A 27,918-nucleotide genomic window follows, 5' to 3' on the forward strand; every position below is an offset into this window, starting at 1 on the left:
GAGATTTTATATTATTTCATAATATATGTTGTCCTCCTTTACTTTGGTCTTGAAAACAGAAAGTAGACTGACAGGTTTGTAAAATATTTTGTTTACATTAGAGAAAAAAGCAGAGATCGTGAAAGGGAACGAGAGCGGGAAAGAGAGAGAGAGAGAGAACGAGAGCGAGAACGAGAACGGGAGCGAGAGAGAGAGCGAGAGAGGGAACGGGAGCGAGAAAGAGAAAAAGACAAAAAACGGGACCGAGAAGAAGATGAAGAAGATGCATATGAACGAAGAAAACTTGAAAGAAAACTCCGAGAGAAAGAAGCTGCTTATCAAGAGGTAAGTTGAACAAATGCTTTTATTCTTATCTTGATATCCCTTAATAGGTTAACTAAAATTTATAGAACGCTATGTATAAACTTTTAAAGCTTTCAAAATTTTAATTTTTTTAGCGCCTTAAGAATTGGGAAATCAGAGAACGAAAGAAAACCCGGGAATATGAGAAAGAAGCTGAAAGAGAAGAAGAAAGAAGAAGAGAAATGGTAAGATTCTAGGCCAAAGTAAGTGATTTTTCAGGTATAAAGTCAGATTATATCTTTGCTGCTGACTACAAGTAACTTAATAATTGAAATGCACGGCTGGGCGCGGTGGCTCAAGCCTGTAATCCCAGCACTTTGGGAGACCGAGACGGGCGGATCACGAGGTCAGGAGATGGAGACCATCCTGGCTAACACAGTGAAACCCCGTCTCTACTAAAAAATACAAAAAACTAGCTGGGCGAGGTGGCGGGCGCCTGTAGTCCCAGCTACTTGGGAGGCTGAGGCAGGAGAATGGCGTGAACCCGGGAGGCGGAGCTCTCACTGCACTCCAGCCTGGGCAAGAGAGCCAGACTCCGCCTCAAAAAAAAAAGAAAAAGAAAAAGAAATGCACACGCTTCTCTGTTCATGGATAATTTAATTTTTATGTATTTTGAACATTTTGAGCCAATTTAAGTACACCAAAATCTTTTTTCCTCTTTTCAAATTTTTGCTACATCCAAAGTTATCTTTCTGTATACCATCAAAGTAAATTTGTCATAGTAATATTTAAGTCAAAAAGTTATTAACTTATTTTTAAGAATCTGCATATTTTTAAAATTGTTGAACTGTTGTTATTAGATGTAATAGTTGCATTTCAAATTCCATAAGTTAAGAGTAAGAGATTCATTTTATCTCATGGATTGTTTGCTATCAGTTTAGAGTTAGGTAGGCATTAACCTTTAAATTGATTGATGAACATGATTTAAATTTCTGCGTTTCTTAAAAACTATTTCTTATAGTATCATCTACCTTAAAAATGGAATTAAAAAACATATACATACATGTAAACGTGTATATATATATATGTATATACTTTTTTTTTTTTGAGACAGAGTATTGCTCTGCCACCCACGCAGGGGTGCAATCTTGGCTCACTGCAACCTCCTCCTCGCAGGTTGAAGTGATAAGCGATTCTTCTGCCTCAGCCTCCCGAGTAGCTGGGATTACTGGTGTGTGCCACCACACCCAGCTAATTTTTGTATTTTTAGTAGAGATGGGGTTTCACCATGTTGGCAAGGATGGTCTCAAACTCCTGACCTCAAATGATCTGCCTGCCTTGGCCTCCCAAAGTGCTGGGATTACAGGCGTGAGCCGTATTTTTCATTTAATAAGATAATCTCCAGTTTTGTTGGTGTGCTTAGGTATTGTATTTTGAAGATTATATTCAAAGAGCATATTTATTGTAGCGTAGTATATATATGTGGTTTGCATTTTACAGATACGTCCTCATTTGAACTTTTCTTAGAGGTAAAAAATTTAAAATGTCTAATGCGACTTTTAATTAATATATGAAGTATATGAAAAATAAAATTTAAGAGGATAAGAAAAATCTTTTTTTAACCAAAATATTATTATCTTATGGCATACAGTGGTATTTTATATATATCTCATTTTACAGTAAAAACATTTTATGTACAACTGTAGAGAGAGAGCTGTGCAGATAGCTCCAACTTAAATTAGAAAATATTTTCTCTATAGAAAATAGTAAAAATACCATTTCCCAGTCTAGCCCAACAAGTTTATTTAAACCAAATAGCTGGATACATTATACATTTATAAATATGGTTTAAATTCTGGGATCCAGGAGAAACTTTAGTTTCATTTATTGAAACGGCCATGTTTTTCCTAAAATTATGTGAAGAGAAATTCCTATAAATCTTCCCCTTACTCTTGGTTAATGTCTGAGTCTGAAAAATCTGTTTACACGAAAAAGGGAAGGGTAATCTTTATTGCTTTTATGTTATTTTTATACATTGTCCTTATTTCCTCAAAGGCCAAAGAAGCTAAACGACTAAAAGAATTCTTAGAAGACTATGATGATGATAGAGATGACCCCAAATATTACAGGTAAAGAAGGCTTGTTCTGTGGACTCATACTTGGTTTTTTATTAGCTGTATTTTCCCATACGCACAGTTGATGATGCAGGTTCACTAAGTGGAATAAGAAAACAAGAAACTTTCACATTCCGTGTAATAATTACTTCTATATATACTGTTTTCTTGGGAGAAAAGACCTATCAGAAAAGTATCAACGTTTCTATGCATCTTTTGTGCAGTAGGGGAGCCCATGATAGTATTATATCAAATAATACTGTTTTTATCTTTGTGTGTTGTAAATAGGTCTGATTTTTAAAAATTTTTCTTGATGTTTTTTAGAGACAGGGTCTTACCTCGGCTGGAATGCAGTGGCATGATCATAGTTCATTGTAACCTTGAACTGTTGGGCTCAAGCAATCCTCCCTTCGCAGTCTCTTGAGTAGGTTGGACTATAGGTGTGGGCTATCACACCTGTCTCCTAGGTCCAATTTTTATAGCAAGTTACAACTAATCTCTGTAACTATCTGGGTTTGTCTAGAAATTTTGGTCTCCTAGCAATTTGACCTCTGTCTCTCACCCCATCTCCAAATTGATACATTATTGTGAAGTAAGAGTGTGACAACTGCCTTCTCTCATTCTTTGTTCCCATGGCATTTTCAAACTACTCTCATTCTAGTATTTATGACATTGTGGCAAAATTGCTTGTTTTGCCCTTCCTTCCATCCAAACTGTAAGTTCCCTGGGGATATAGACAGTGTCTTGATACTATTTTATCTATAGTTCTGTTTTGTCTATAGTTTTATCTATAGTATTTTATCTCTAATTTGTCTGACATGATACAATCATAGTGAAGATATTTAATATAGTTTAATACAATATAGCCAAAATAATTAAAACATTGTAATTAGTTGCTTAAATTTAAAGAGTGCCAGGGATTTGGCTTTGTAGAAAATGCCATGAAATCAGTAAAATTATTGAAGGCCAGAAGCATAAAGTGGCAATGTATAACGTCCACATTCTGAGAAGTAATGAACTGCTAGATAGGAGAGAACCTCTGCTTTCTGTTGATTCTGCACTGCTTTCTGAGATTTTTTTTTTTTTTTTTTTTTTGAGACAGAGTCTCGCTTTGTCACCCAGGCTAGAGTGCAGTGGCCGGATCTCAGCTCACTGCAAGCTCCGACTCCCAGGTTCACGCCATTCTCCTGCCTCAGCCTCCCGAGTAGCTGGGACTACAGGTGCCCGCCACTTCGCCCGGCTAGTTTTTTGTATTTTTAGTAGAGACGGCGTTTCACCATGTTAGCCAGGATGGTCTCGATCTCCTGACCTCGTGATCTGCCCGTCTCGGCCTCCCAAAGTGCTGGGATTACAGGCTTGAGCCACCGCGCCCGGCCTCTGAGATATTTTTTACAAGTGAATAAATTGAGGATACAGAACTCTCAGTGCTACTAATGCTACTTTACCTATTTTTTTTAGGTTGGTATCTAGGAAAACGAAAATTATTTGTTGGGTATTCCTTGTGAAATAGGCACAAAATGTGAGCTGTCTTTCTGAAAGCGACTATTTTACTTCTTTAAACATTTATTAGAATGACTTTAAGGATGAAGGGAACATAGTGGTAAATGACAAGATAATGCTTATTTGTTATACATTTACAGGTAGAGAACACACTCTGGTGTGTTCTATAAATATGGAACATTAAGACATTCTTTAACCTCTTAGCATGCAGGTTGTAGTATTGAAAAGAGGTGCTGTTGGAGATGTCATGTGTACTGCTCAATGATCTGAGTATTAAATGAAGCCTTTTATCATTCACTTTTACAGAGGAAGTGCTCTTCAGAAAAGATTGCGTGATAGAGAAAAGGAAATGGAAGCAGATGAACGAGATAGGAAGAGAGAGAAGGAGGAGCTTGAGGAAATCAGGCAGCGCCTTCTGGCAGAAGGGCATCCAGATCCAGATGCAGAGCTCCAGAGGGTAAGATACTATATACCATCCACATGATTTTTGTTTTAAGGTTATCACGTCAACTTAAAGCCAACTATGATGCAGTTTAATTTATAGTTAAGGGACATGCATTTTATGCTCCATGTAACGTGCTATTTTGTGGAACGTTATTAGTACTTTAATTACACAAGTTGTCAGTATTAGTTGATTTACAACTTCATTCTAAACATCCTGCGGATGTCTTATTCATTTGTTTTCTATGTATGTCTTTTTTTTTTTTTTTTTTTTAATGGAGTCTGGCTCTGTCTTCCCAGGCAGGAGTGCAGTGGTGCGATCTCAGCTCACTGCAACCTCTGCCTCCTGGGTTCAAGTTATTCTCCTGGCTCAACTACCCAAGTAGTTGGGATTACAGGTGCCCGCCACCACGCCCAGCTAATTTTTGTATTGTTAGTTGGAGACAGGGTTTCACCATGTTGGCCAGGCTGGTCTACCTCAAGTGATCACTGGCCTCGGCCTCCCAAAGTACTGGGATTACAGGCATGAGCCACTGCGCCTGGCCATTCTATTGTATGTCTTTTTTTTTTTTTTTTTGAGACGGAGTCTCACTCAGTCGCCCAGGCTGGAGTGCAGTGGCTGGATCTCAGCTCGCTGCAAGCTCCACCTCCCCGGTTTACGCCATTCTCCTGCCTCAGCCTCCCAAGTAGCTGGGACTACAGGTGCCCGCCACCTCGCTCGGCTAGTTTTTTTGAATTTTTTTAGTAGAGACGGGGTTTCACTGTGTTAGCCAGGATGGTCTCGATCTCCTGACCTTGTGATCTGCCCGCCTCGGCCTCCCAAAGTGCTGGGATTACAGGCTTGAGCCACTGCGCCCGGCCTATTGTATGTCTTCTAATGCCACTTTGCTAGAATCTGTTATTTCTATAGTTGAACCTGTTCTTCCTATAATTTGCTCTGACACTTACTTTCTGTGATTTAAATTCCTTCTCTATTGCCATTCAAAGTATTTTGTTTTTATTTATTTATTTTGAGATGGAGTTTCACTCTTGTTGCCCAGCCCGGAGTGCAATGGGCATGATCTCGGCTCACTGCAATCTCTGCCTCCCGGGTTTAAGCAATTCTCCTGCCTCAGCCTCTGGAGTAGCTGGGATTGTCTAATTTTTTATGTTTTCTTAGTAGAGACAGGGCTTCACCATGTTGTCCAGGCTGGTCTCAAACTCCTGACCTCAGGTGATCCACCCGCCTCGGCCTCCCAAAGTGCTGCTGACATTACTGGCATGAGCCACCGCACCCAGCCAGTATTTTGTTTTTAAAATAAAGCTGTTTCCTTTTTTGTTTTTTGTTTTGTTTTGTTTTGTTTTTGAGATGGAGTCTCGCTCTCTTGCTCACACTGGAGTGCAATAGTGTGATCTCTGCTCACTGCAGCCCCTGACTCCTGGGTTCAAGGAATTCTTCTGCCTCAGGTACCCAAGTAGTTGGTTAGTATTAGGGATTACAGGTGCATGCCACCTTGCCTGGCTAATTTTTGTATTTTTATTTTTATTTTTATTTTTTTTGAGACAGAGTCTCGCTCTGTCACCCAGGCTGGAGTGCAGTGGCCGGATCTCAGCTCACTGCAAGCTCCGCCTCCCGGGTTCACGCCATTCTCCTGCCTCAGCCTCCCATGTAGCTGGGACTACAGGCGCCCGCCACTTTGCCCGGCTAATTTTTTGTATCTTTTAGTGGAGACGGGGTTTCACCGTGTTAGCCAGGATGGTCTCGATCTCCTGACCTCGTGATCCGCCCATCTCGGCCTCCCAAAGTGCTGGGATTACAGGCTTGAGCCACCGCGCCCGGCCTGTATTTTTATTTTTATTTATTTATTTTTTTTGAGATGGGGTCTCGCTCTGTCGCCCAGGCTGGAGTACAGTGGTGTCATCTCGGCTCACTGCAAACTCCGCTTCCCAGGCTCCAGGAATTCTCTTGCCTCAGCCTCCTGAGTAGCTGGGATTACAGGCATGCGCCACCACTCCTGACTAATTTTTGTATTTTTAGCGGCAATGGGGTTTTACCATGTTGATCAGGCTAGTCTTGAACTCCTGACCCCAAGTGATCCGCCCATCTTGGCCTCCCAGAGTCCTGGGATTACAGGCGTGAACCACCGTGCCCGGCCTTTTTTTTTTTCCTGAGACAGAGTCTGGCTTTGTTGCCTAGGCTAGAGTGCAGTGGTGGAATCTTGGTTCACTGCACCCTCTGCCTCCTGGGCTCAAGTGGTCCTCAGGCCTCTACCTCCTGAGTGTCTGGGACACTTACAAGTATGAGCAGAGTGCCTAACTTCTTTATACTTTTTTGTAGAGATGGGGTTTTCCTGTTTTACCCAGGTTTGAGCCACTGCCCATGTCCTTTTTTTTTTTCTTTTTCTTATTTTTTTTTTGAGATGGAGTCTTGCTCTGTTGCCCAGGCTGTAGTGCAATTCTGCGAGGCTCACTGCAACCTCCACCTCCCAGATTCAAGCGATTCTCCTGCCTCAGCTTCCTGAGTAGCTAGGATTACAGTCTTGCACCACCACACTTGGCTAATTTTTGTATTTTCAGTAGAGACCATGTTGGCCAAGCTGGTCTCAAACTCCTGACCTCAGGTGATCTGCCCGCTGCGGCCTCCCAAAGTGCTGGGATTACAGGCGTGAGCCACCACGCCTGGCTTTTTCTCTTTTCATAAAGACATTTTACAAGAGATAATGTAAAACAAAAATCAAGTTGAATGGTGTAGAGTTGTAGTTAATCAGATTATTGTTTTGGTTTTAGATGGAACAAGAGGCTGAGAGGCGCAGGCAGCCACAAATAAAGCAAGAGCCAGAATCAGAAGAGGAGGAAGAAGAAAAGCAAGAAAAAGAAGAAAAACGAGAAGAACCCATGGAAGAGGAAGAGGAGCCAGAGCAAAAACCTTGTCTGAAACCTACTCTGAGGCCCATCAGCTCTGCTCCGTCTGTTTCCTCTGCCAGTGGCAATGCAACACCTAACACTCCTGGGGATGAGTCTCCCTGTGGTATTATTATTCCTCATGAAAACTCACCAGATCAACAGCAACCTGAGGAGCATAGGCCAAAAATAGGACTAAGTCTTAAACTGGGTACGTTAGCATTTCCTTCCTTCTTTATTTTCTTCCCTTCACCCCTGCAAATACCTGTATTGTGCTTTAAGGAAAAAAATATATATTTGTGCTTGGTTAGGTAGATAGAATTTTACTAAAAAATGCCTTTCTAGCTCACGATTGTTTTCATAGTTTTACTAGTGCTCCTATATCTGCAGCTGCCTCGAGTTCTGAGAAGAAGTGAAAAGTTTAATTTTCTAGCACTTGTGAGTAGTGAGTTATTTTTTACAGTTGGGATCTTTCTCTAAGATTTGTGGAAGTATATTTTGCATTGCTTTTGAGGGATGGTGGGTTGTAAAATGAAACATTTGGAAATTAAGTCATCATGCTAAGAGAGTGTTTTTACTGTAGGTGCTTCCAATAGTCCTGGTCAGCCTAATTCTGTGAAGAGAAAGAAACTGCCTGTAGATAGTGTCTTTAACAAATTTGAGGATGAAGACAGTGATGACGTACCCCGAAAAAGGAAACTGGTTCCCTTGGATTATGGTGAAGATGATAAAAATGCAGCCAAAGGCACTGTAAACACTGAAGAAAAGCGTAAACACATTAAGAGTCTCATTGAGAAAATCCCTACAGCCAAACCTGAGCTCTTCGCTTATCCCCTGGATTGGTCTATTGTGGATTCTGTGAGTATGAAATTATATTTCATCATGTTATTGGGAACAGTTGGAATATGCCATAAAAATTCATTTGAAGGAAAAAAAACCTCGTTTGATTCTATTAATGACAAATACGTAGGGATGATCATCTTGACACTAACTCAATGCCATGGTCAAGAAATTAGTAATAATGGAACATTTTTTGGTGGTACTTGAAGACTTATTAAAAGCAGATGATTGTATCTTGATACGTATCTGTCTTAGTTCAACTTGTGAATTAACATTATATTTTAGTCTCAGGAAAAATGAAGCTTTAATAACTGTGATCGCAAGTTACAATTCTTTAATTCGGTAACCATGCTTTGTTTTGTAGATACTGATGGAACGTCGAATTAGACCATGGATTAATAAGAAAATCATAGAATATATAGGTGAAGAGGAAGCTACATTAGTTGATTTTGTTTGTTCTAAGGTGAGTCTTCTGTTCTCTTCCATGCCAGCTTTTATTTTATATATTAAAATATTAGACATTTTTTAAAAGAGCAGAAATTTTACAGAGTCAAGTTGCATGATGGTTTAGGTTCAATTAAGTGATTTATATCTGCTTTTTAAAAGTTATTTTTATTTTTGGTGTGTTTCATTATTCACTGCAGTGGATGCAGATTTATGTCTGTTTTAATGAACGCTTCCATCTAACTTCAGAGTCTGCACACCACGTGTTTTTTTTTCTGTGGGTTAAGGAGGGTGGAATTGCTGGTTACTGCCAATTGTGTGCTCTCTTTCTGCCCCTGAGAATGCTATGCCATCTTCTTGTCTTGGTTAGAATAATTATGTTGAGATTTTATGGACATAGCCAGTAGCTTTTGCTATCAACTCCTTTGTCAGTCCCCCATCCTTTGGATAGGATGAAAATAGTTCGTTTCATATCATAGTAACGATCAGTGTTTATTGACTGATAGGCTGTGTTCTCGGCAGATATTGTGTTTTGTTTGTTTTTTGTTGTTGTTGCTGTTTTTTGTTTTGAGTCGGAGTTTTGCTTTGTCCCCCACGCTGGAATGCAGTGGCGCAATCATGGCTCACTGCAGCTTTGAATGCCCGGCCTAAAGTGATCCTCCTGCCTTAGGATCCTGAGAAGCCGGAACTATAGGCACATGCCACCACACCCTGCTAATTTTTTTTTCTTTCTTTTTTTTTTTTTTTTAATTATACTTTAAATTCTGGGGTACATATGCAGAATGTGCAGGTTTGTTACATAGGTGTAACATGGTGGTTTGCTACACCCATCAACCCATCATTTACATTAGTTATTTCTCCTAATGCTCTCCCTCCCTTAGCCCCCAACTCCGCGACAGGCCCAGCTGTGTGATGTTCCCCTCCCTGTGTCCATGTGTTCTCATTGTTCAGCTCCCACTTGTGAGTGAGAACATGCAGTGTTTGGTTTACACCAGGCTAATTTTTTGTATTTTTAGTAGAGACGGGGTTTCACCACGTTGGCCAGGCTGGTCTCGAACTCCTGACCTCAAGTGATCTGCCCGCGTTGGCCTCCCAAAGTGCAGGGATTACAAGGCGTGAGCGATCACGCTAGCCGACGATAAAGTTCTATAAAATGTTAGCAAAGTGGTGGCCCAAGCCTTGTAATTCCTGCACTTTGGGAGGCCAACGGGGCAGAACACTTGTGGTCACGAGTTTGAGACCAGCCCGGCCGACATGGTAAAACCCCATCTTTACTAAAAAGTCAAAAATAGGGTGGGCATGATGGTGGGCCCCTGTAATCCCAGCTACTCTGGAGGCTGAGGCAGGAGAATCACTTGAACCCGGGAGGCGGAGGTTGAAGTGAGCTGTGATCGTGCCTTTGCACTCCAGCCTGTGCGATAAGAGTAAAACTCTGTCTCAAAAAAAAAAACTTCTTTTAACATAACACTGTTAGAATGTGTCTGTCATGAATGTTATACCCATTTTATACATGAAGAAATTGAGGTTTAAGGAGAAGTTGTGTCTTGGCTATGTTGTATACTGAGTCTAGCCTCTGAAACCCATGCTCTTAACCACTAAGGTATATCTTCCCATTGTCTCCTGAAAACATAGTCTTAACTTTAATAAAACAGTTAACATAGTAGAAACACCGTATTTCTATAAAGGTATAGCTAAGGTATTTTTCTGCTAGCAGTGCTCTTTTGATATGAACAGTAAATTTACTCTGCCTTCTCTAACTTGTAATTATTGTGGCATTAAAACTTGTGTCAAGGCCGGGCGCGGTGGCTCATGCCTGTAATCCTAGTACTTCAGGAGGCTGAGGCGGGCGGATCACGAGGTCAGGAGATTGAGACCATCCTGGCTAACATCTTGGCTAACAAGGTGAAACCCCATCTCTACTAAAAATACAAAAAATTAGCCGGGCATGGTGGCAGGCACTTGTAGTCCCAGCTACTTGGGAGGCTGAGGCAGGAGAATGGCGTGAACCCAGAAGGCGGAGCTTGCAGTGAGCTGAGATAGCATCACTGCGCCTGGGTGACAGAGCAGGATTCCGTCTCAAAAAAAAAAAAAAAAACTTGTGTCAGATTTGACTTAAAATTAGACTACAGACCTATAGAGATTAAGATTCCAGGTTTTGGTGCCTCTTTCATTGAAGAATGATATTCTGAAAATTAAAACATTTATAGAATGGTTCCTTAGTCACAAGAAATTCCTGTCTGAATTTGAGGATTCATACCTTAAAATTTCTTGACTATATTGTTAATTTTTATTTATTTTTAATGTGACAATTATTTTTCTCTTTTAGGTTATGGCTCATAGTTCACCCCAGAGCATTTTAGATGATGTTGCTATGGTAAGTTAGAAATTCACTATTTTTATTTCTTTTAATTAAAAAAAAAAAATTTTTTTTTTGGTGGTCTCACTATGTTGCCCAGGGTAGTCTTGAATTCCTAGGCTCAAGTGATCCTCCTGCCTCAGCCTCACAGAGTGTTGAGATTACAGACATGAGCCACTACACCTGGCCAGAAATGCACTGTTATTAATATTTTAATTAACATCTATATAAACTCACTTTTGAATTTGATTCACTTCCTGCCTGTCTTTGTTCCAGAATCTTTTTTAGGCGTGAATTAAAACTTGAGGGGCTGAGTGTGGTGGCTCATGCCTGTGATCCCAGTACTTTGGGATACTGAGGCGGGTGAATCACAAGGTCAAGAGATCGAGACCATCCTGACCAACATGGTGAAACCCTGTCTCTATGAAAAATACAAAAATTAGCTGTGCATGGTGGCGTGCGCCTGTATTCCCAGCTACTCGGGGAGTCTGAGGCAGGAGAATCACTTGTACCTGTGAGGTGGAGGTTGCAGTGAGCCGAGATTGCACCACTGCACTCCAGCCTGGTGACAGTGAGACCCCATCTCTAAATAAATAAATAGGGCTTTATTCTTTTCCACCAGTTCCATTCATGTTTTCCCTATGCCCAGCACAATGTGCTAGAAGCATAATGTAGAACAAATGACCTGTAGTAGCGGAGAGACAGATACACAGATACTGAAACCTTGATATACTTGTTTGAATTAGATATGTAGAAATGATAATGGAGGTAGAGGAGATAGAACATCTGATGGCATTGATAGCAGTTAGGTTAAGCATCACAGGGATTACCACAGAAACTGAGACATGTAGTTGTGTGTGTGTGTGTGTGTGTGTTTTTTAAGTTGGATACATGTGCAGTTTTGTTATATAGGTAAACTTGTGCCTGGGGGTTTGTTGAACAGATTATTTCATCACCCCGGTATTAAGCCTAGTAGTCATTAGTTATTTTTCCTGATCCTCTCCCTCCTGCCACCCTCCACCCTACGATAGGCCACCTTGTGTGTTGTTCCCCTCTCTTGGTTCATGTTTTCTCATCATTTAGCTCCCACTTATAAGTGAGAACATGCTGTATTTGGTTTTCTGTTCCTGTGTTAGTTTGCTAAGGATAGTGGCCTCCAGTTCCATCCATGACCCTGTAAAGGACACTATTTCCTTCTTTTTGGCCACAAGGTTGTATATATATGCTGGTTTTTGGACAGGTATCCAAACACTTGTTGTACTGACAGTGAACGTCAAATCCTCATTGCATTTAATTTGGGATTACAGTCAGTGGTAGCATGTAGTTAACACTGATTTTGTGAGACAAGGAAAGGAGAAGATAATTGATGGTAAAGGTTAAGCAAGAGATTGAATGAACTACGATCTCCAAGTTAGGAAGAGAAGAAAATAATACCTGAATGGAGCTGGTGGTTTGAATGAATTAAGGACTAGTGGCTCCAGTGAAGTTGTGGAAGGTGAATTGTAATAAAACAACTGAAAGAAGAGGTTATGGTCAGAGTGTAGAAAGTTCAAGTCTGTGTGATAGGTCAGTCCAGAAGATGGCAAGGTGCACAGTATGACTGTGGGAAATTCCTGGGTATTGGGAGTCAGATTGGAGAGAAATACTGGAAATAGTTGCCAGAGCACTCATTTAAGTGGGGGGAAAGACAAGATACTTGCCAGATAGCTGCTCTTGCAATGGATAAGGTGGTGAGAGCTCATGAACGTCCATGGAGTTGTTATTTTTTTTGCCAAGAAAGAAACAGCGAAGACCCACCAGTCATTCCTGTGGAGACTGACATTGAGAGTGAGAGACTGCCTGAGAAGTGGCAGGGCTTTAGGAGATAGAGGAGGGTTTCTGTTAAGAGGAAAACCCTAATTTAGTTGTTGGTGTGTAGTATAAAATAGAACAGGAGTCCAAAGGGCAGAGCGAGAAGGCAGCAATGGGAAGATGAGTAAGTAAGGATCATCAAACATGATATGAAATGGTAGATGACTGGCAGTACTTGCACTTGGAACTGCCACCAAAGATGTCACAGAGGGACATAGTGGGGTTTATAGTCAAAAAGAAGAATTGTGAGTTCAAGCTGCTTTGTGGGCAGGCATTTTATGGTGTCTAAAGCCATTCCTTTTCTGCTGCCTAGCTAGCTTGATGCAGCTGTCGTTTAGAACACCTGATAAAACATTTGTGAAAACTTCATTGCCTCAGAGGAAAGGAGAAATGTGAATAGATTTCAGTCCTTAGGGCTGGATTCTGAACTTTCCTGAAGCTTCCAGCCCTGTTTTTCTTGGAATAGAGGGTGTCCTAGTTAGGCCTGAGTGAAGACATTTTTTAAATGAAACAGTGTTCCAGTGTTTGGCCTCAGCAGAGTTCCTATCACAGTAAAGATTACATGTCAATGTTAATTTTAGATTTTTTGATCTGTTGTAACACATTGATATTTGGAGTGTATTTAGACCACTGTTTATGATTTTGTGGCTCATTGTTGATTAGAATGAGAGGAAACCAGTTGAGCTAGTGTTGTCAAACAGCTCTGCTAAAAAGCTCAGGGGCCTTGTAAATATTTCTTGAATAAATGAAGAGACTGAATGTTTAGCCTGAGTACTGTTTTACTCTTAACAAAAGTCTGACTTCTTTCTATTGTATCTTTTTCGTTTTATGTAAATTAAATGAAGTTTGGTTGCATTTTGTGCCTACATCTCCCTGAAGTGTGACTCAGATGTGGATTAGTGTTACAACAGAGTTCTTAAACGAAGGTCACATCTGGCTCATAGAAATCTGATCAAAAGTTCTTTAATTAATTGCCATCATTGAGAAAGCGACAAATTTTTTTTTTTTTTTTAATCTCTTTTGTTTGTTTGAGACAGAGTCTTGCTCTGTTTTTCAGGCTGTATGGAGTGGCAGTGGCATGATTTTGGCTCACTGTAACCTCCACTTCTTGGGTTCAAGCAGTTCTCCTGCCTCAGCCTCCCAAGTAGTTGGGATTACAGGTGCCCACCTCCACGCCTGGCTAATTTTTGTATTTTTGTAGAGACTAAAATTTAGTCACGCCTGGCTAAATTTTGTAATTTTTGTAGAGATGGGTTTCACCATGTTGGCCCGGCTGGTCTCAAACTCCTGACCTCAGGTGATCTGCCCACCTAGGCCTCCCAGAGTGCTGGGATTAGAGGCGTGAGGCACTGTGCCCAGCCTTCTCCTAGGTATTTATTAAGTACTTGTTATATACCACACACTTTTCAGAGCACTTAACTACATACCATCTCTTTTAATTCCCACTTAGTACCTACTGCTATGGTATGTAGCTACATCCCCTCCGCTTTAGAGATGAGGAAACTGAGGCTCAGGTTAAGTAACCCAACCAAGGACCTATCGCTGAGTAAGCGGCAGCACTGCAGTTTGAACCTATGTAGTCTGACTAGAGATTGAGTACTCTAAATTCCTACCACAAGCTTCCTCTATGAAGACCTGGCAACTCTAGGCCACACTTCCAGAGCACAGTCATAGCTGCCCCTTTAGAAGGGAGCAGAGTAGTCTATTTCACCTCACAGCAGCCATAATGTAGAGGGCCAGATGTGTGTATGGGATGATGGCAGGAATAGTGATGGGGACACAAGGACCCTAACTCACAAGTAGAGAGGAAGACAATTTCCTCGTCCACCACTGGAAGACTTGTTACTTAGTAGTCATGTGTGCCCCGTGATGATGATTGTGTTTGCTTATTCTGTTTACTGTATTCTGAACACTGTACTACTTATATCCTCATTTAATGTTCACTTTAGTGTCAAGTACACAATAAATGCTAGTTAAGATGGCACAGTTGGGCTGTGCACAGCAGCTCAAACCTGTAATCCCAGCACTTTGGAAGACCACGGTGGGCAGATTGCTTGAGCCCAGGAGTTTGAGACCAGCCTAGGCAACACAGGGAGACCCTGTCTCTATTTAAAAAGCACAAAAATGTAGCCAGGAGTAGTGGTGCACACCTCTAGTCCCAGCTACTGGTGAGACTGAGGTGGGAGGATCACTTGAGGCTGGGAGGTCAAGGCTGCAGTGCACCATGATCACGCCACTGTACTCCAGGCTGGGTGACAAGAGAGATCCTGTCTCCAGGGGAAAAAAAAAAAGTTTGTGAGGTTGTGTTTTGGGGGATAAATGAAATTCTGTATTGTTATTATGTAATTGTGTATTTGTTTAGTTATTTTAAAATTACTATGTTCTTTATGAAAAGCATGTGGTTTCCTTGGGAAGTAGTTTTGTCAGACATGTATAAATGCAGTATCTGTAAAGGTAAAATAAAAGAATAAAAGGGGGATCACAAAAATATTGTACTGTTTGTGTTTAGTAAGCCATGGAATTTTGAATGATTTTTTTTTGTTGTTGGTAATTTACATTTACTATTTATTTATTTATTTAGAGACGAGGAGTTTCGCTCTTGTTGCCCAGGCTGAAGTGCAATGACATGATCTTGGCTCACTGCAACCTCCGCCTTCTAGGTTCAAACGATTCTCCTACTTCAGCCTCCCAAGTAGCTGGGATTACAGGTTCCTGCCACCATACCCAGCTAATTTTTGTATTTTTAGGAGAGATGGGGTTTTGCCATGTTGGCCAGGCTGGTCTTAAACTCTTGACCTCAGGTGATCTGCCTGCCTTAGCCTCCCAAAGTACTGGGATTACAGGTGTCAGCCACTGTGCCCGGCCCATTTACTATTTATTAATAATACATTTCTCATACTGGACAAATTTTCATTAAGTCATTTTACTGAAAGTAAAACTGCTTTCTAAGGAAAACAAGTATGTGTCATAAAGAACGTAGTAATTTAAGAAGAACGAAATACACAACTATGTAATAACAATACAGAATCTCATTTATCCCCTCAAAACAACCTTAAAACTTTTTTTTTTTTTGAGATGGAGTCTTGCTCTGTCACCTAGGCTGGAGTGCAGTGGCGTGATCTTGGCTCACTGCAAGCTCCACCTCCTGGGTTCACGCCATTCTCCTGACTCAGCCTCCCCAGCAGCTGGGAATACAGGCACAGGCTGCCACGCCTGGCTAAGTTTTTGTATTTTTAGTAGAGATGAGGTTTCACCATGTTAGCCAGGATGGTCTCAAACTCCTGACCTTGTTATCTGCCCGCCTCAGTGTCCGAAAGTGCTGGGATTATAGGTGTGAGCCACCGTGCCCCACCACTAAACCAATCGTAACTAGCATTTAAGTAATAAGTGCTTATTGTCAGTGGATGAAAAACTTTATACTGGTCACTGTTGTTGGCAGATGTTGATGATTGCTTCTCTTACGTGTGTTGCTGTTTTGTTTCCTCTTTAGGTACTTGATGAAGAAGCAGAAGTTTTTATAGTCAAAATGTGGAGATTATTGATATATGAAACAGAAGCCAAGAAAATTGGTCTTGTGAAGTAAAACTTTTTATATTAAGAGTTCCATTTCAGGTTTCTTCTTCGCCACCCTTTTAAGGACTTTGAATTTTTCTTTGTCTTTGAAGACATTGTGAGATTTGTAATTTTTTTTTATTGTAGAAAATGTGAATTTTTTGGTCCTCTAATTTGTTGTTGCCCTGTGTACTCCCTTGGTTGTAAAGTCATCTGAATCCTTGGTTCTCTTTATACTCTCCAGGTACAAATTACTGGTATGTTTTATAAGCCGCAGCTACTGTACACAGCCTATCTAATAATAATCTTGTTCTGCTGATTTGTTTCTTGTAAATATTAAAACGACTCCCCAATTATTTTTCAGAATTGCACTTAATATTGAAATGTACTGTATAGGAACCAACATGAACAATTTTAATTGAAAACACCAGTCATAAACTATTAACCACTCCCACTCTCTTTTGATCAGAAATGGCAAGCCCTTGTGAAGGCATGGAGTTTAAAATTGGAATGCAAAAATTAGCAGACAATCCATTCCTACTGTATTTCTGTATGAATGTGTTTGTGAATGTATGTGTAAAAGTCTTTCTTTTCCCTAATTTGCTTTGGTGGGGTCCTTAAAACATTTCCTAACTAAAGAATAGAATTGTAAAGGAAAAATGATACTGTTCCAACCTAAAATGTCTGTTATAATTAGGTTATTAGTTTCCCAGAGCATGGTATTCTCGTATCGTGAGCAATAGTCTGCTAACTGGATGGGGTTTTCTTTTTAATAAGCTGGCTGCTTCAGCTTCTCTTTTAAAGGAATGTGGATCATAGTGATTTTTCCCTTTAATTTTATTGCTCAGAAATGAGGCATATCCTAAAATACTGGAGAGTTGTATTTAATGCATTTTTGCACTAATTGGTCCTTAGTTGAAATCTATTATATCCCTTTGTTTAACAAAAAATTCATCATACCAAAAGTATAAGTGAAAACCCCCTTTAAAACAAAACAAAAAAATGAAGTAAAATTAGGCAAATTGACAGACAATGAGAGTTTTACAAACATGATAGGTATTCTGCTCGGCAATTTGTAAGTTTACATCTTATTTAAGGATAAAGGTAAATCATTCAAGGCAGTTACCAACCACTAACTTTGTTTTCATTTTTGTCTTGTAGAAGGTTTATATCTTGTTTTACCTTGGCTCATTAGTGTTTAAAACTATACTGATGATGTGCTTAGAGAAATTCCTGGGGCTTTCTTTGTTGTAGATCAGAATTTCACCAGGGAGTAAAATTACCTGAAAATGTAACAAGTTTTAAACAGCTTTTCACACAAATCAGATGCAGCTGTTCCCATGTCTGAATACTTATTTAAAAGAAAGGTAAAGATTGGCCTGTTAGAAAAACATAATGTGAGCTTTGGATTACTGGAATTTTTTTTTTTTTTTTTTAAACACACCTCGAGAGGACATTTGAAAACACTGTTCTTACCCTCGAACCCTGATGTGGTTCCATTATGTAAATATTTCAAATATTAAAAATGTATATATTTGATCCTGGGGACTCATGTTCTTTCAGAATCATGTAAATAAATGGCATCATGTTGTAATTGTGTGGTGCATACTAGAAAACTTAAAAATATGGGCTGAATTTTTTATGGACTTGATTTTTATGACTATTGGTATCTAAAGGTCAAGGAAGCCATTTACATTATTTTGGATGAATCTACTATACATCTATGGAAATGCCTCTTTTTTATTTTAAATTCTGGTTTCTCGACGGAAAATTTCAGAAAAGATTCCCCTTGCCATTTTCGTTTATTTTTCAGTCTTTTCTCAGACACACCCCCAGCCTAAGACCTTGTTCGAGCAGTTTATTGTGTCTCTCTTTTCTTTTTCTTTTTTTTTTGTTGAGACGGAGTCTCGCTCTGTCGCCCAGGCTGGAGTGCAGTGGCTGGATCTCAGCTCACTGCAAGCTCCGCCTCCCGGGTTTACGCCATTCTCCTGCCTCAGCCTCCCAAGTAGCTGGGACTACAGGCGCCCGCCACCTCGCCCGGCTAGTTTTTTGTATTTTTTTAGTAGAGACGGGGTTTCACTGTGTTAGCCAGGATGGTCTCGATCTCCTGACCTCGTGAGCCGCCCGTCTCGGCCTCCCAAAGTGCTGGGATTACAGGCTTGAGCCACCGCACCTGGCTATGTCTGTCTTTTCTTAACGTACTGCACAGTTGCTGTTTCTAAGGCATCATATTATGTTGTTTTTATTTAGCCACTATTAACATGAAGGTTTATTCAGGTAGATTTGATTTTCTTTGCTTGGTTTCTTCTCCTGCTTTGTCAACTATACTTATCTTAAAGGGCCACTCTAAAAACAAGGGAGATCTCTTAATCTGAAACCTTTGGGGAGATGTACTGTGTACTGCATAACATCTCCAGTGAGGTTTGCGGCAGGACCTCAACTAAATATATGAATTTGTGCAAGTTCATATATTAAAGTTTCGGCAGCAGAGTGAAAATTGTTATAATAAATGTGGTAGAAACTGTTAATCGCTTAATGCCAGTTTAAATCATGTTTTGTAACCAAGCTTCAGTAAAAGCCTTTAGATTGTCAGAGTTGCTTGTTTTTTAGAATTGTATATATAAAGAATTAGCCATTAAACAGGCATATTCTAGTGTCTGGAAATACACATCAGAAATTTCTATTAAGTTGCTTGAACTTTGTGGGTTAATTTTACCATAAACCCATGAATTAATTTTAGTTTGAAAACCTTATGCAGTATGAATTTGTTTTGCCCTTTCAAATTGTTATATAAAGAACATGAAAATCTTTTTTTGGTGTTTTTTTCTTTTTGGTTGGAGGGAGGGTGGTTTTTTGTTTTGTTTTGTTTTGTTTTGTTTTTGTTTTTTGTTTTTGTTTTTTTGGTGATACGGGAGTTGTGCTTTTGTCGCCCAGGATAGAGTGCAATGGCACGAGCTCGGCCCACTGCAGCCTCCGCCTCCCAGGTTCTGGAGATTCTCTGCTTCAGTTTTCTGAGTAGCTGGGATTACAGGTGCCCAACACCACGCCCGGCTAATTTTTTGTATTTTTAGTAGAGACAGGATTTCACCATGTCGGCCAGGCTGGTCTCAATCTCCTGACCTCAGGTGATCCACCCGCCTCAGCCTCCCAAAGTGCTGGGATTACAGGCATGAGCTACCTTGCCTGGCCAAAGCATGAACATGTTAAGAACCAGTCTTGATCTGGCAGTTAGAATACTACTTTTCTTTGTCCCTAAAAACAAAATAGAGTATGTACATCTGTTTACAAGGAAGAAAGGTAAGTTTGAAGTTGTTTTTCTTAAACTTTAATGTGACCCCAAATCATCTGAGGAGTGCTTGTAGAAATAGAGACACTGAAGTAGCAGAGGTGGGGTGGCGCCACAGGCTTTGCATTTCTGGACAGCTCCCAGCTAATGTCATTGCCTGCTGATCCAAGGACCACATTTTGATTAGCTCTTTAAGGTGTCTATTCAGTATTATTTTATCCTAACAAGACTACATAAATGCAGCTGAATTTTCCTTTAAGTAGATTTTAAAGAGGAAAACATTTTTTTGAGGCAAATATATATAATTATATTCATGAACATAATCTTCCATAATTATACCTGAGAAAATCCTAATATTCTAGGCTTTTTTTCTAGCCAGCCCTGAAAATTTTTTCTGTAGATAACTTTATGTTGTTACTTATTCTGAATCTTCTTATAGCACTTCCCTGTGAACTATATAAGTGTAAGCTAATGATTATTTTGTGAAGAGTGCTGTTTCAGGTTTTATTCTGGCATGAATAACTGATAGACATTTAGCTTGAGAGCCAATTTGAACTAGACACTATCATTTTTTTCTCCTTTTTTATGGAATCAATTTAATGCAAATAAATGTAAGCAGGTATACAATGTTTAGATGAGGCTTATTTTTCCAACTCTTTTTAACAAGTTTTATGATGGCCCCAATTTATACCCAAAAGACTGCGGAGAGGTTTTATGTCAAATTGATTACAAACTTCTCTGGGTTGTATTTCAGTCTTCTGTTAAGTATGAAATTGAGAAATAGTTTTGCTCAACAAAAGATGGTGAATTCATTTGTGACTGTCACTGGAGATTAAAGGGTATGAGAAGGAATCCCAAGCAGGCAAAGAAACAGTCTAGCTGTCAAGAAGAAAACAGGGAGATAATACCAAACCCAGGAGCTACTAATGTAACAATCATACTATAGACCGAAGTGAACTCATACTTTTTGAGAAACTGATAGATTTTTCATAATGTGATTATAGTAAAATACTGAAATATTTATGTTAATTTATTTGCATTTGAATGCTTACATTTTTAATTGACAGAATCTTTGCATTTCATTACTTGAGTCGTGAAGGCCAAATTAAAGAAAGGCGGTCTAAAATACCCAGGAAAAATAATTTCTAGAAACAAAAATAGAAATTATTTTCAAGCCATGTTTGAATTAAATGTGACACTCCTGAGTCTGTCTACTCTTTTTTGAGACAGCATCTTCAACCCAGGAGGTGGAGGTTGCGGAGAGCCAAGATTGTGCCACTGCACTCCAGCATGAGCAGCAAGAGCGAAACTCCATCTCAAAATATATATATATTTCTGGTAGCTGGTCATCTCATGGTGGCAAAAAAAATTACACAAGGAGTTCAGGAACATCAATTGACATAAATACAAAATACTGTATGAATTATCAAATGTGATGAGCTAACTGAGAGGAAATGGGAAATAGGAAGATTCTCAGTAGAAGTAGTAATGTGGAAGGGGCCTTAGAGGTCACGTAGTCTATTTTGCCCATTGTAATTACATTTTTTAAACAAACTTTTTGTTTAGAGACAAGGATTCCCTGTAAAACTGGAGTGTAGGGGCACAATCATGGCTCTCACTGCAGCCTCAAAATTCCTGGGCTCAGTGGTCTTCCTGTCCCAGCCACCTGAGTAGCTAGGACTACAGGTGCATGCCACCATGCCTATTGTGTGTGTGTGTGTGTGTGGAGATGAAGTGTGTTGTCTAGGCTGGTCTCGACTTCAAACCTCAAGTGATCCTTCAGCCTTAGCCTCCTAAACTGCTGAGATTACAGGCATAAGCTTTTTTGATAAAGGAAAAACTAGTGAGCATTTCACATTGTAGAATCCAAAACCATGAAAGTTAATTTTTTTCCTGTCAATTTACTGTTTTGTAAATGTACCCAGGTGAAGAGACTTGTCTGACTGTTACTGTAGATAGAAAAGTACCAAAACAAAGTTTTATTTTGTTCAATATACTGTTGAGGCAAGTTTCTAAATGAGAGGGCCCAGGTTCTTCGTTAAGAGGGAACTTAGAATTAACAAAACAGTGACAAACATTTCCGGCAGTGTGCCTCAGAGGGGGCACCAGCTGTAGGGGTCTGCCCACAGACCCTGACCCTGCGACGACAGATGAATAAAACACACTGACACACAGATACTCTGTTTTGCCAGTCCAGCTGAGGGTGTCCCACTGCTTACAGACTCCCTGGAGAATTGGGTAAACAGTTGCAACTAGGCCTCAGTCAGCTAGTGAGACTTGTATTTATTCAGTAAGACTAATTAACAAAGGCTTGAGTCAACACCATTAGAAGGACTTCCCAAGTGAAAAGCACTTAAGCACCAGAGGTACATCTAAGATTAGTCTTAGGATCATATGAGTAAACAAACTAGGTAAACTACTCTGCCTTCCTTTATTACTACTTTAATTTGTTTCAAACGAAAGATCAGGTTGCCTTCAACCATATCTATTATGGAAGCTATGCAAACTTCTCCGCCTTCCGAGAATTGTGTCTGTTACTATCTTTAATGTTTTTCCCACCAGCCTGATTGAATCCCAACACATACTCAGAACTTAAGGCTAGAATAAGATGAGGAAGATATGGCAGCCCCTGATTTTAAGCAGATTCCAATCTAAGGAAACCCATACTTGCAAAGAATTCAAATGACGTGAGAGCTAATAAGATAAAATGTGGCTATGCACCACGCCCTGACGGCAATATTTAATCCCATAACAATTCCTCTTTCCTCCTGTATAAGAAGCATGGCAGCGACATTGTGCATAAATTAAGGCAAACTGTTTTCAAGTGAAAATGTTAATGAGGTAGATTCCTTTGGAATCATTAGTGTGAAGAGCTGGTTTTTGTTTTCCCATTGCCTAGGTCCTGACTTTAGTAGTGACTGATCTAGCTTTTCTAGTCTAACAACCCTCTCCCCCAAGTAATTATTTCATGCCCTGCCCTTCAGCTTCATCTTTTACCACTTACTATTGGGTTTTGCCACCATTTATTTCATCATTCACTTATCTGTCCCTCCTCCTAAGTTACAAACGCTTCTGAAGCAAATGGAAATGCATCACTGCAGAGTCTAGGACCTTTAATGTTATTTGGTCATTTACTTTTCACACACTGCAGCTTTTGCTCTTTTCAACCTTCATTCCTATAGTAGGTATTGAAAAAATATTGAATGATCAGAAGTGATTTGATTTTCCCCTCACCTGGTAAATAATCCTTTTCTTTCTTTCATTTATTTATTTATGTATTTTTTAGATGGAATTTTGCTTTTGTCACCCAGGCTGGAGTGCAGTGGCGTGATCTCAGCTCAGTGCAACCTCTGCCTCCCGGGTTCAAGTGATTATTCTGTCTCAGCCTCCCAAGTATCTGCGATTACAGGTGCATGCCACCATGCCCAGCTAATTTTTTTTTTTATATATATAGATGTATTTTTTGAGACAGTCTCGTTCTGTCACCGTGGCTGGAGTGCAGTGATGAGATCTCAGCTCACTGCACCCTCCGCTTCCTGGGTTCAAACGATTCTCCTGTCTCAGCCTCCTGAGTAGCTGGGATTACAGGCACACGCCACTATGCCCGGCTAATTTTTGTATTTTTAGTAGAGGCAGGGTTTTACCATGTTAGGCTGGTCTCGAACTCCTGACTTCGTGATCTGCCCGCCTCAGCCACCCAAAGTGCTGGGATTACAGGTGTGAGCCACCGCACCCGGCAAATAATCCTTTCTTTTCTCTTTCTTTTTTTTTTTTTTTTTTTTTAACAATTATTAGGCACCTTCTCTCCAGTTTATGACAGAATCCACCTTACCCCTGTTTTCGTAAGTGAATGTACTACTACATGCATCCCAATTTAGAAGACCCTCTCCCCCGTGGCACTGTTTTCTAACTACATTCTACAATTTCTTGAGTGTTGCTCAGGTATTTCTTTTATCTGATTTCTCCCCCGGTCTGTAACATGGAGGAACAACACAAAAAATTTATCTTAGATCCTATCCTTTCATTATAGTATCAAGATTCCAGAAATAGTATTTTATATATGCCCTCCAAATTTCTTGAATTTCACTCAACCTATTCCAGTTTGTACTTCACCATTCCTCTGATGGCTGGTGAGAGCCTGTGTGAGAAACTGGGCATGTAAGAGGTGTAAAAGGAAACTGAATCTTGGGGACCCCAAATCACTAAGCTAAAGGGAAAAGTCTAGGTGGGAACTGCTTGTGGCCAGCCTGCCTCCCATTCTATTCAGTCACCCCTCTGCTTACTGACATGGATGCATATCTGATTGCCTCCCTTCAAAAGGCTAATCAGAAACTCAACAGAATGCAACATTCATCTCTCACCTACCTGTGACCTGGAAGCCCCCTCCCAGCTTGGAGTCTGTAGAAAAGGAGGATTTAAAGGACTCAGAGCTTGGGGTGGAGACTGAAGGAACACACAGGAGAGAAAGAAGAAAGATTTGGGATGAATTGCACTGGGAGCAGAGACTAGGGAGGGACCAATGTGTAAAAGAATGCCTGGATATCAGGCACCTCAGACCATTTGCCCATTTTTTGACAAAAATTATCTAGATCTTGTAGGATGGAGAAATCGAAAGTGCCGTTTTCTGGCTATTTGGAACAATTGTCGAGTTTGTATTGGGGCCAAGTGGTGTTGTAGAAGAAAATAAGGTGTTTAGGTTTTAGGTCAAGTGTAAGTTGAAGAGGTTTTAAGTTCTTGAGAACACAGACTAAGGGAGAAGGGGGAATGGAGGGTGGAAGATTGCCCATAGTGAAGGAGGCAACCCCAGAGAAAGGAGAGGGTAGAGACTTGGAGTTGTTGGGGGGGGGGTGGTACTTGCCACCAAGGTAAAGGATCAAAGCAGGCATCCCTGCAGTGATCAGACACCTCTGAAATGTGAGGGAATAATCAGGCACGCGTCCCTGCTGTGATTAGACACCAAGGGAAGACTCTTCCCAAGTCCGTGACCAGCGCCGGAGTTTTGGGTCCACCAATAAAATGTGTCTCCTTTGTCTCTACTAGAAAAGAAAAAGAACTGGAATTGGAAGGACAGGGAGATTGAAGGGTAGCGAGAAGGCTGGAGAAGAGAATGAAAAGACTGCTTACCCAATTTGAAATTGGTGAGATGTTCCTTGGGCTGGTTGGTCTGAGGACACGAGGTCGTAGATGGATCTCCTCATGGAGTGAGGGTGAGGACAGGGGACCGGTTTCCCGAAGGAGTCCTCCTGTCCTGGCTCTTCAGCACCAAATGTCATGCATGTCCGTGTGAAGAGAGTCCACCAACAGGCTTTGTGTGAGCAACAAGGCTATTTCTTTCACTTGGGTGCAAATGGGTTGAGTCTGAAAAGAGTCAGCAAAGGGAGATAGGGGTGGGGCAGTTTTATAGGGTTTGGGTAGGTAGTGGAAAATTACAGTTAAAGGGGGTTGTGCTCTTGCTGGCAGGGGCGGGGGTCACAAGGTGTTTGGTCGGGAGCTCCAGAGACGACTTATCCAGGAGAAGGAATGTCACAAGGTAATGTCATCAGTTAAGGCAGGAACCGGCCATTTTCACTTCTTTTGTGGTTCTTCAGTTGCCTCAGGCCATCCGGATGTATACACGCAGGCTTGGGCTCAGAGGCCTAACAGTAGGACATAAAGAAAATGAGAAGAAAATTATCCGAAGGCTGGTTATTCAAAGTTAGGGTTTGCTCTTTTAAAAAATCTTCATGCCTTTTTCTTGCAGGATTTTTTTTTGTTGAAACAGAGTCTCACTGTGTCTCCCAGGCTGGAGTGCAGTGGTGCCAACTCATCTCACTGCAACTTTTGCTTCCCAGGTTCAAGCCTCAGCCACCCGAGTAGCTGGGATTACAGGCTTGCACCACCATGCTGGGGTAATTTTTGTATTTTTAATAGAGATGAGGTTTCGCCATGTTGTCCAGGCTGGTCTTGTACTCCCAACCTTAAGTGATCCTCCTGCCTTGGCCTCCCAAAGTGCTGGGATTATAGGCATGAGCCACCGTGCCCAGCCATTCATGAACAATTTTCATGACATTCTGTGAGGTGGGTGGACCATAATTTATTGTACCTTATTTATTTATTTTTATTTTTTTATTTTTTGAGACGGAGTTTCACTCTTGTTGCCCAGGCTGGAGTCCAATGGCGTGATCTGGGTTCACTGCAACCTCCGCCTCCCAGGCTCAAGCAATTCTCCTGCCTCAGCTTCCCGAGTAGCTGGGATTACAGGCATGCGCCACCACGCCTGGCTAATTTATTTTGTATTTTTAGTAGAGACGGGGTTTCTCCATGTTGGTCAGGCTGGTCTCGAACTCCTGACCTCAGGTCATCTGCCCACCTTGGCCTCCCAAAGTGCTGGGATTACAGGCATCAGCTACTGCGCCTGGCCTATTGTACCATATTTAGTTTCCCAATGTTTTGCTATATAATATTCCATGAATATCTTTGCACAAAATTTTGTAGATTGTTTCTAAGAGTAGTTCATCAGCATTTTAAGACATCCTACTAATATTAGCAGACTGCAATCAGATTGAAGTAGTTCACAAATAGATGGGTTTTAGCCTATATTTGTTAGATACTGAACTATTGTATGTATCAGGCACTGTTATGTATCAGGCACTGTTCTCAGCACTTGTAAAATGTGTATATGCTGCCGACAAGCACGAGCACTTGTAAATGAACAAACTAAAATCCCTACTCTTGTTAAAGTAGGGGAGGTGGAGAATTTTATTTTATTATATTTTATTTTATTTTATTTATTTTATTTTATTATGTTATGTTATGTTATGTTATGTTTTATGTTATTTTTGAGACGGAGTCTCGCTCTGTCGCCCAGGCTGGAGCGCAGTGGCGCGATCTTGACTCACTGCAAGCTCCGCCTCCCAGGTTCACGCCATTCTCCTGCCTCAGCCTCCGGAGTAGCTGGGACTACAGGCGTCTGCCACCACATCTGGCTAATTTGTTTTTTGTAGTTTTAGTAGAGACCGGTTTTACCGTGTTAGCAAGGATGGTCTCGATCTCCTGACCTAGTGATCCCCCACCTCGGCCTCCCAAAGTGCAGGTATTACAGGTGTGAGCCACCGTGCCCAGCCAAGAATTTTAAAAATATCTTTTTTTTTGTTCAACCTTCTCCCACAACTTATCTTTCGTTCTGCTAATGGAAAATACTACTTTCGTTCTTAAATATGAAGCTTTTGTGTGTAAAAAGTATTAGAATCTGATGTTTTTAAGCAGGGTTGGCAGTGGGTGGGGAGGGAGGGATTGGAGATTGATGTGATAGGAATGTGAAGGGATAGCTTAGGGTGGATTTTTTATTTTTATTTTTATTTTTTGAGACAGAGTCTTGCTCTGTCGCCCAGGCTGGAGTGCAGTGGTGCGACCTCAGCTCATGGGTTCAAGTGATTCTCCTGCTGTATCCTCCCGAGTAGCTGGGATTACAGGAGTGCACCACCACGCCCGGCTAATTTTTTTATCTTTTTAGTAGAGACGGGGTTTCACCATATTTGTCAGGCTGGTCTCGAATTCCTGACCTCATGATCCGCCCGCCTCGGCCTCCCAAAGTGCTGGAATTGCAGGCGTGAGCCACTGCGCCCAGCCGCTTGGGGGTGGATGTTAAAAGAAACTTCAGAAGAATGTAACTTGCCCAGATACCATGTACCGTTTAATTTCATTTTTGGTTTTTTGAATACCCGTGTTTGACATTTCTCCATTCACCTTGGTTAAATAAGGTAGTATTCCTTTTTTAGTTTTAGCTTTCGGATATATGTGTAAATGTGGTATGCTGCCTAATGAATTAGATGTTGGTACTGTCTTTACCAAAACTGGACAAAGAACTGGCAGCTGCAAAAATCAAGTGACCCAGCAAACCAGACATATTTTCTGCTCTCAGTTAGCTTGCCACCTAGAGAGTCTGGTTGTCAAAGTTGGAGTGCAGGAGTCGCGGAGGATGTTTAAAATGCAGTTTCTCAGGTTCTCACCACCCACCAGAAGTTTTGATTCATTGGGTGGTCGGAGAGGGCAGAGATATTTTCAATTTTAACAGCATTCTCTTGATTGTGATGCAGCTGATTCGCAAATAGGTACCCTACAGAAATGGCAGGTGTTAAATTTAGGATGGCCATCGCTTGTATGCCGGGAGAAGCACACGCTGGACCCAATTTATATAGGGGCTTTCGTCCTCAGCTCAAGAGCAGCCTCAGAACCCCGACAACCGACGCCAACGCTCTGGGCGGATTCCGTCAGGTGGGGACCGCCAAGGTGGAGCTCTGGGTTCTTCCCGCAATCGTTGCTCCAGGCCGGAGGCCCCGCCCCCTTCCTCCTGGCTCCTCCCCTCCCCCGTGGGCCGGCAGCCAACGACGCCA

The 27,918-nt window shown here is 41.0% G+C and overlaps 1 protein-coding gene across 2 annotated transcripts in view; it reads left to right on the forward strand.

Annotated features, from left to right (window-relative positions):
- RBM25 (RNA binding motif protein 25) overlaps positions 1-16,616 on the forward strand; it is a 66,608-nt gene extending 49,992 nt beyond the window's left edge. For both annotated transcript variants that reach the window (XM_007987190.3, XM_037984215.2), the window contains 9 exons: positions 102-324; positions 438-527; positions 2,338-2,411; positions 4,203-4,353; positions 7,104-7,428; positions 7,801-8,075; positions 8,422-8,520; positions 10,828-10,875; positions 16,199-16,616. In XM_007987190.3, coding sequence (XP_007985381.1) covers positions 102-324; positions 438-527; positions 2,338-2,411; positions 4,203-4,353; positions 7,104-7,428; positions 7,801-8,075; positions 8,422-8,520; positions 10,828-10,875; positions 16,199-16,291 — 1,378 coding nt within the window. In that variant the 3' untranslated portion in view covers positions 16,292-16,616. The remainder of the gene's footprint in view (positions 1-101; positions 325-437; positions 528-2,337; positions 2,412-4,202; positions 4,354-7,103; positions 7,429-7,800; positions 8,076-8,421; positions 8,521-10,827; positions 10,876-16,198) is intronic.
- Positions 16,617-27,918: the final 11,302 nt, after the last annotated feature.

Source organism: Chlorocebus sabaeus, chromosome 24 (genome assembly GCF_047675955.1).
Source record: "Chlorocebus sabaeus isolate Y175 chromosome 24, mChlSab1.0.hap1, whole genome shotgun sequence".
NCBI classification, from domain to species: Eukaryota; Metazoa; Chordata; class Mammalia; order Primates; family Cercopithecidae; genus Chlorocebus; species Chlorocebus sabaeus.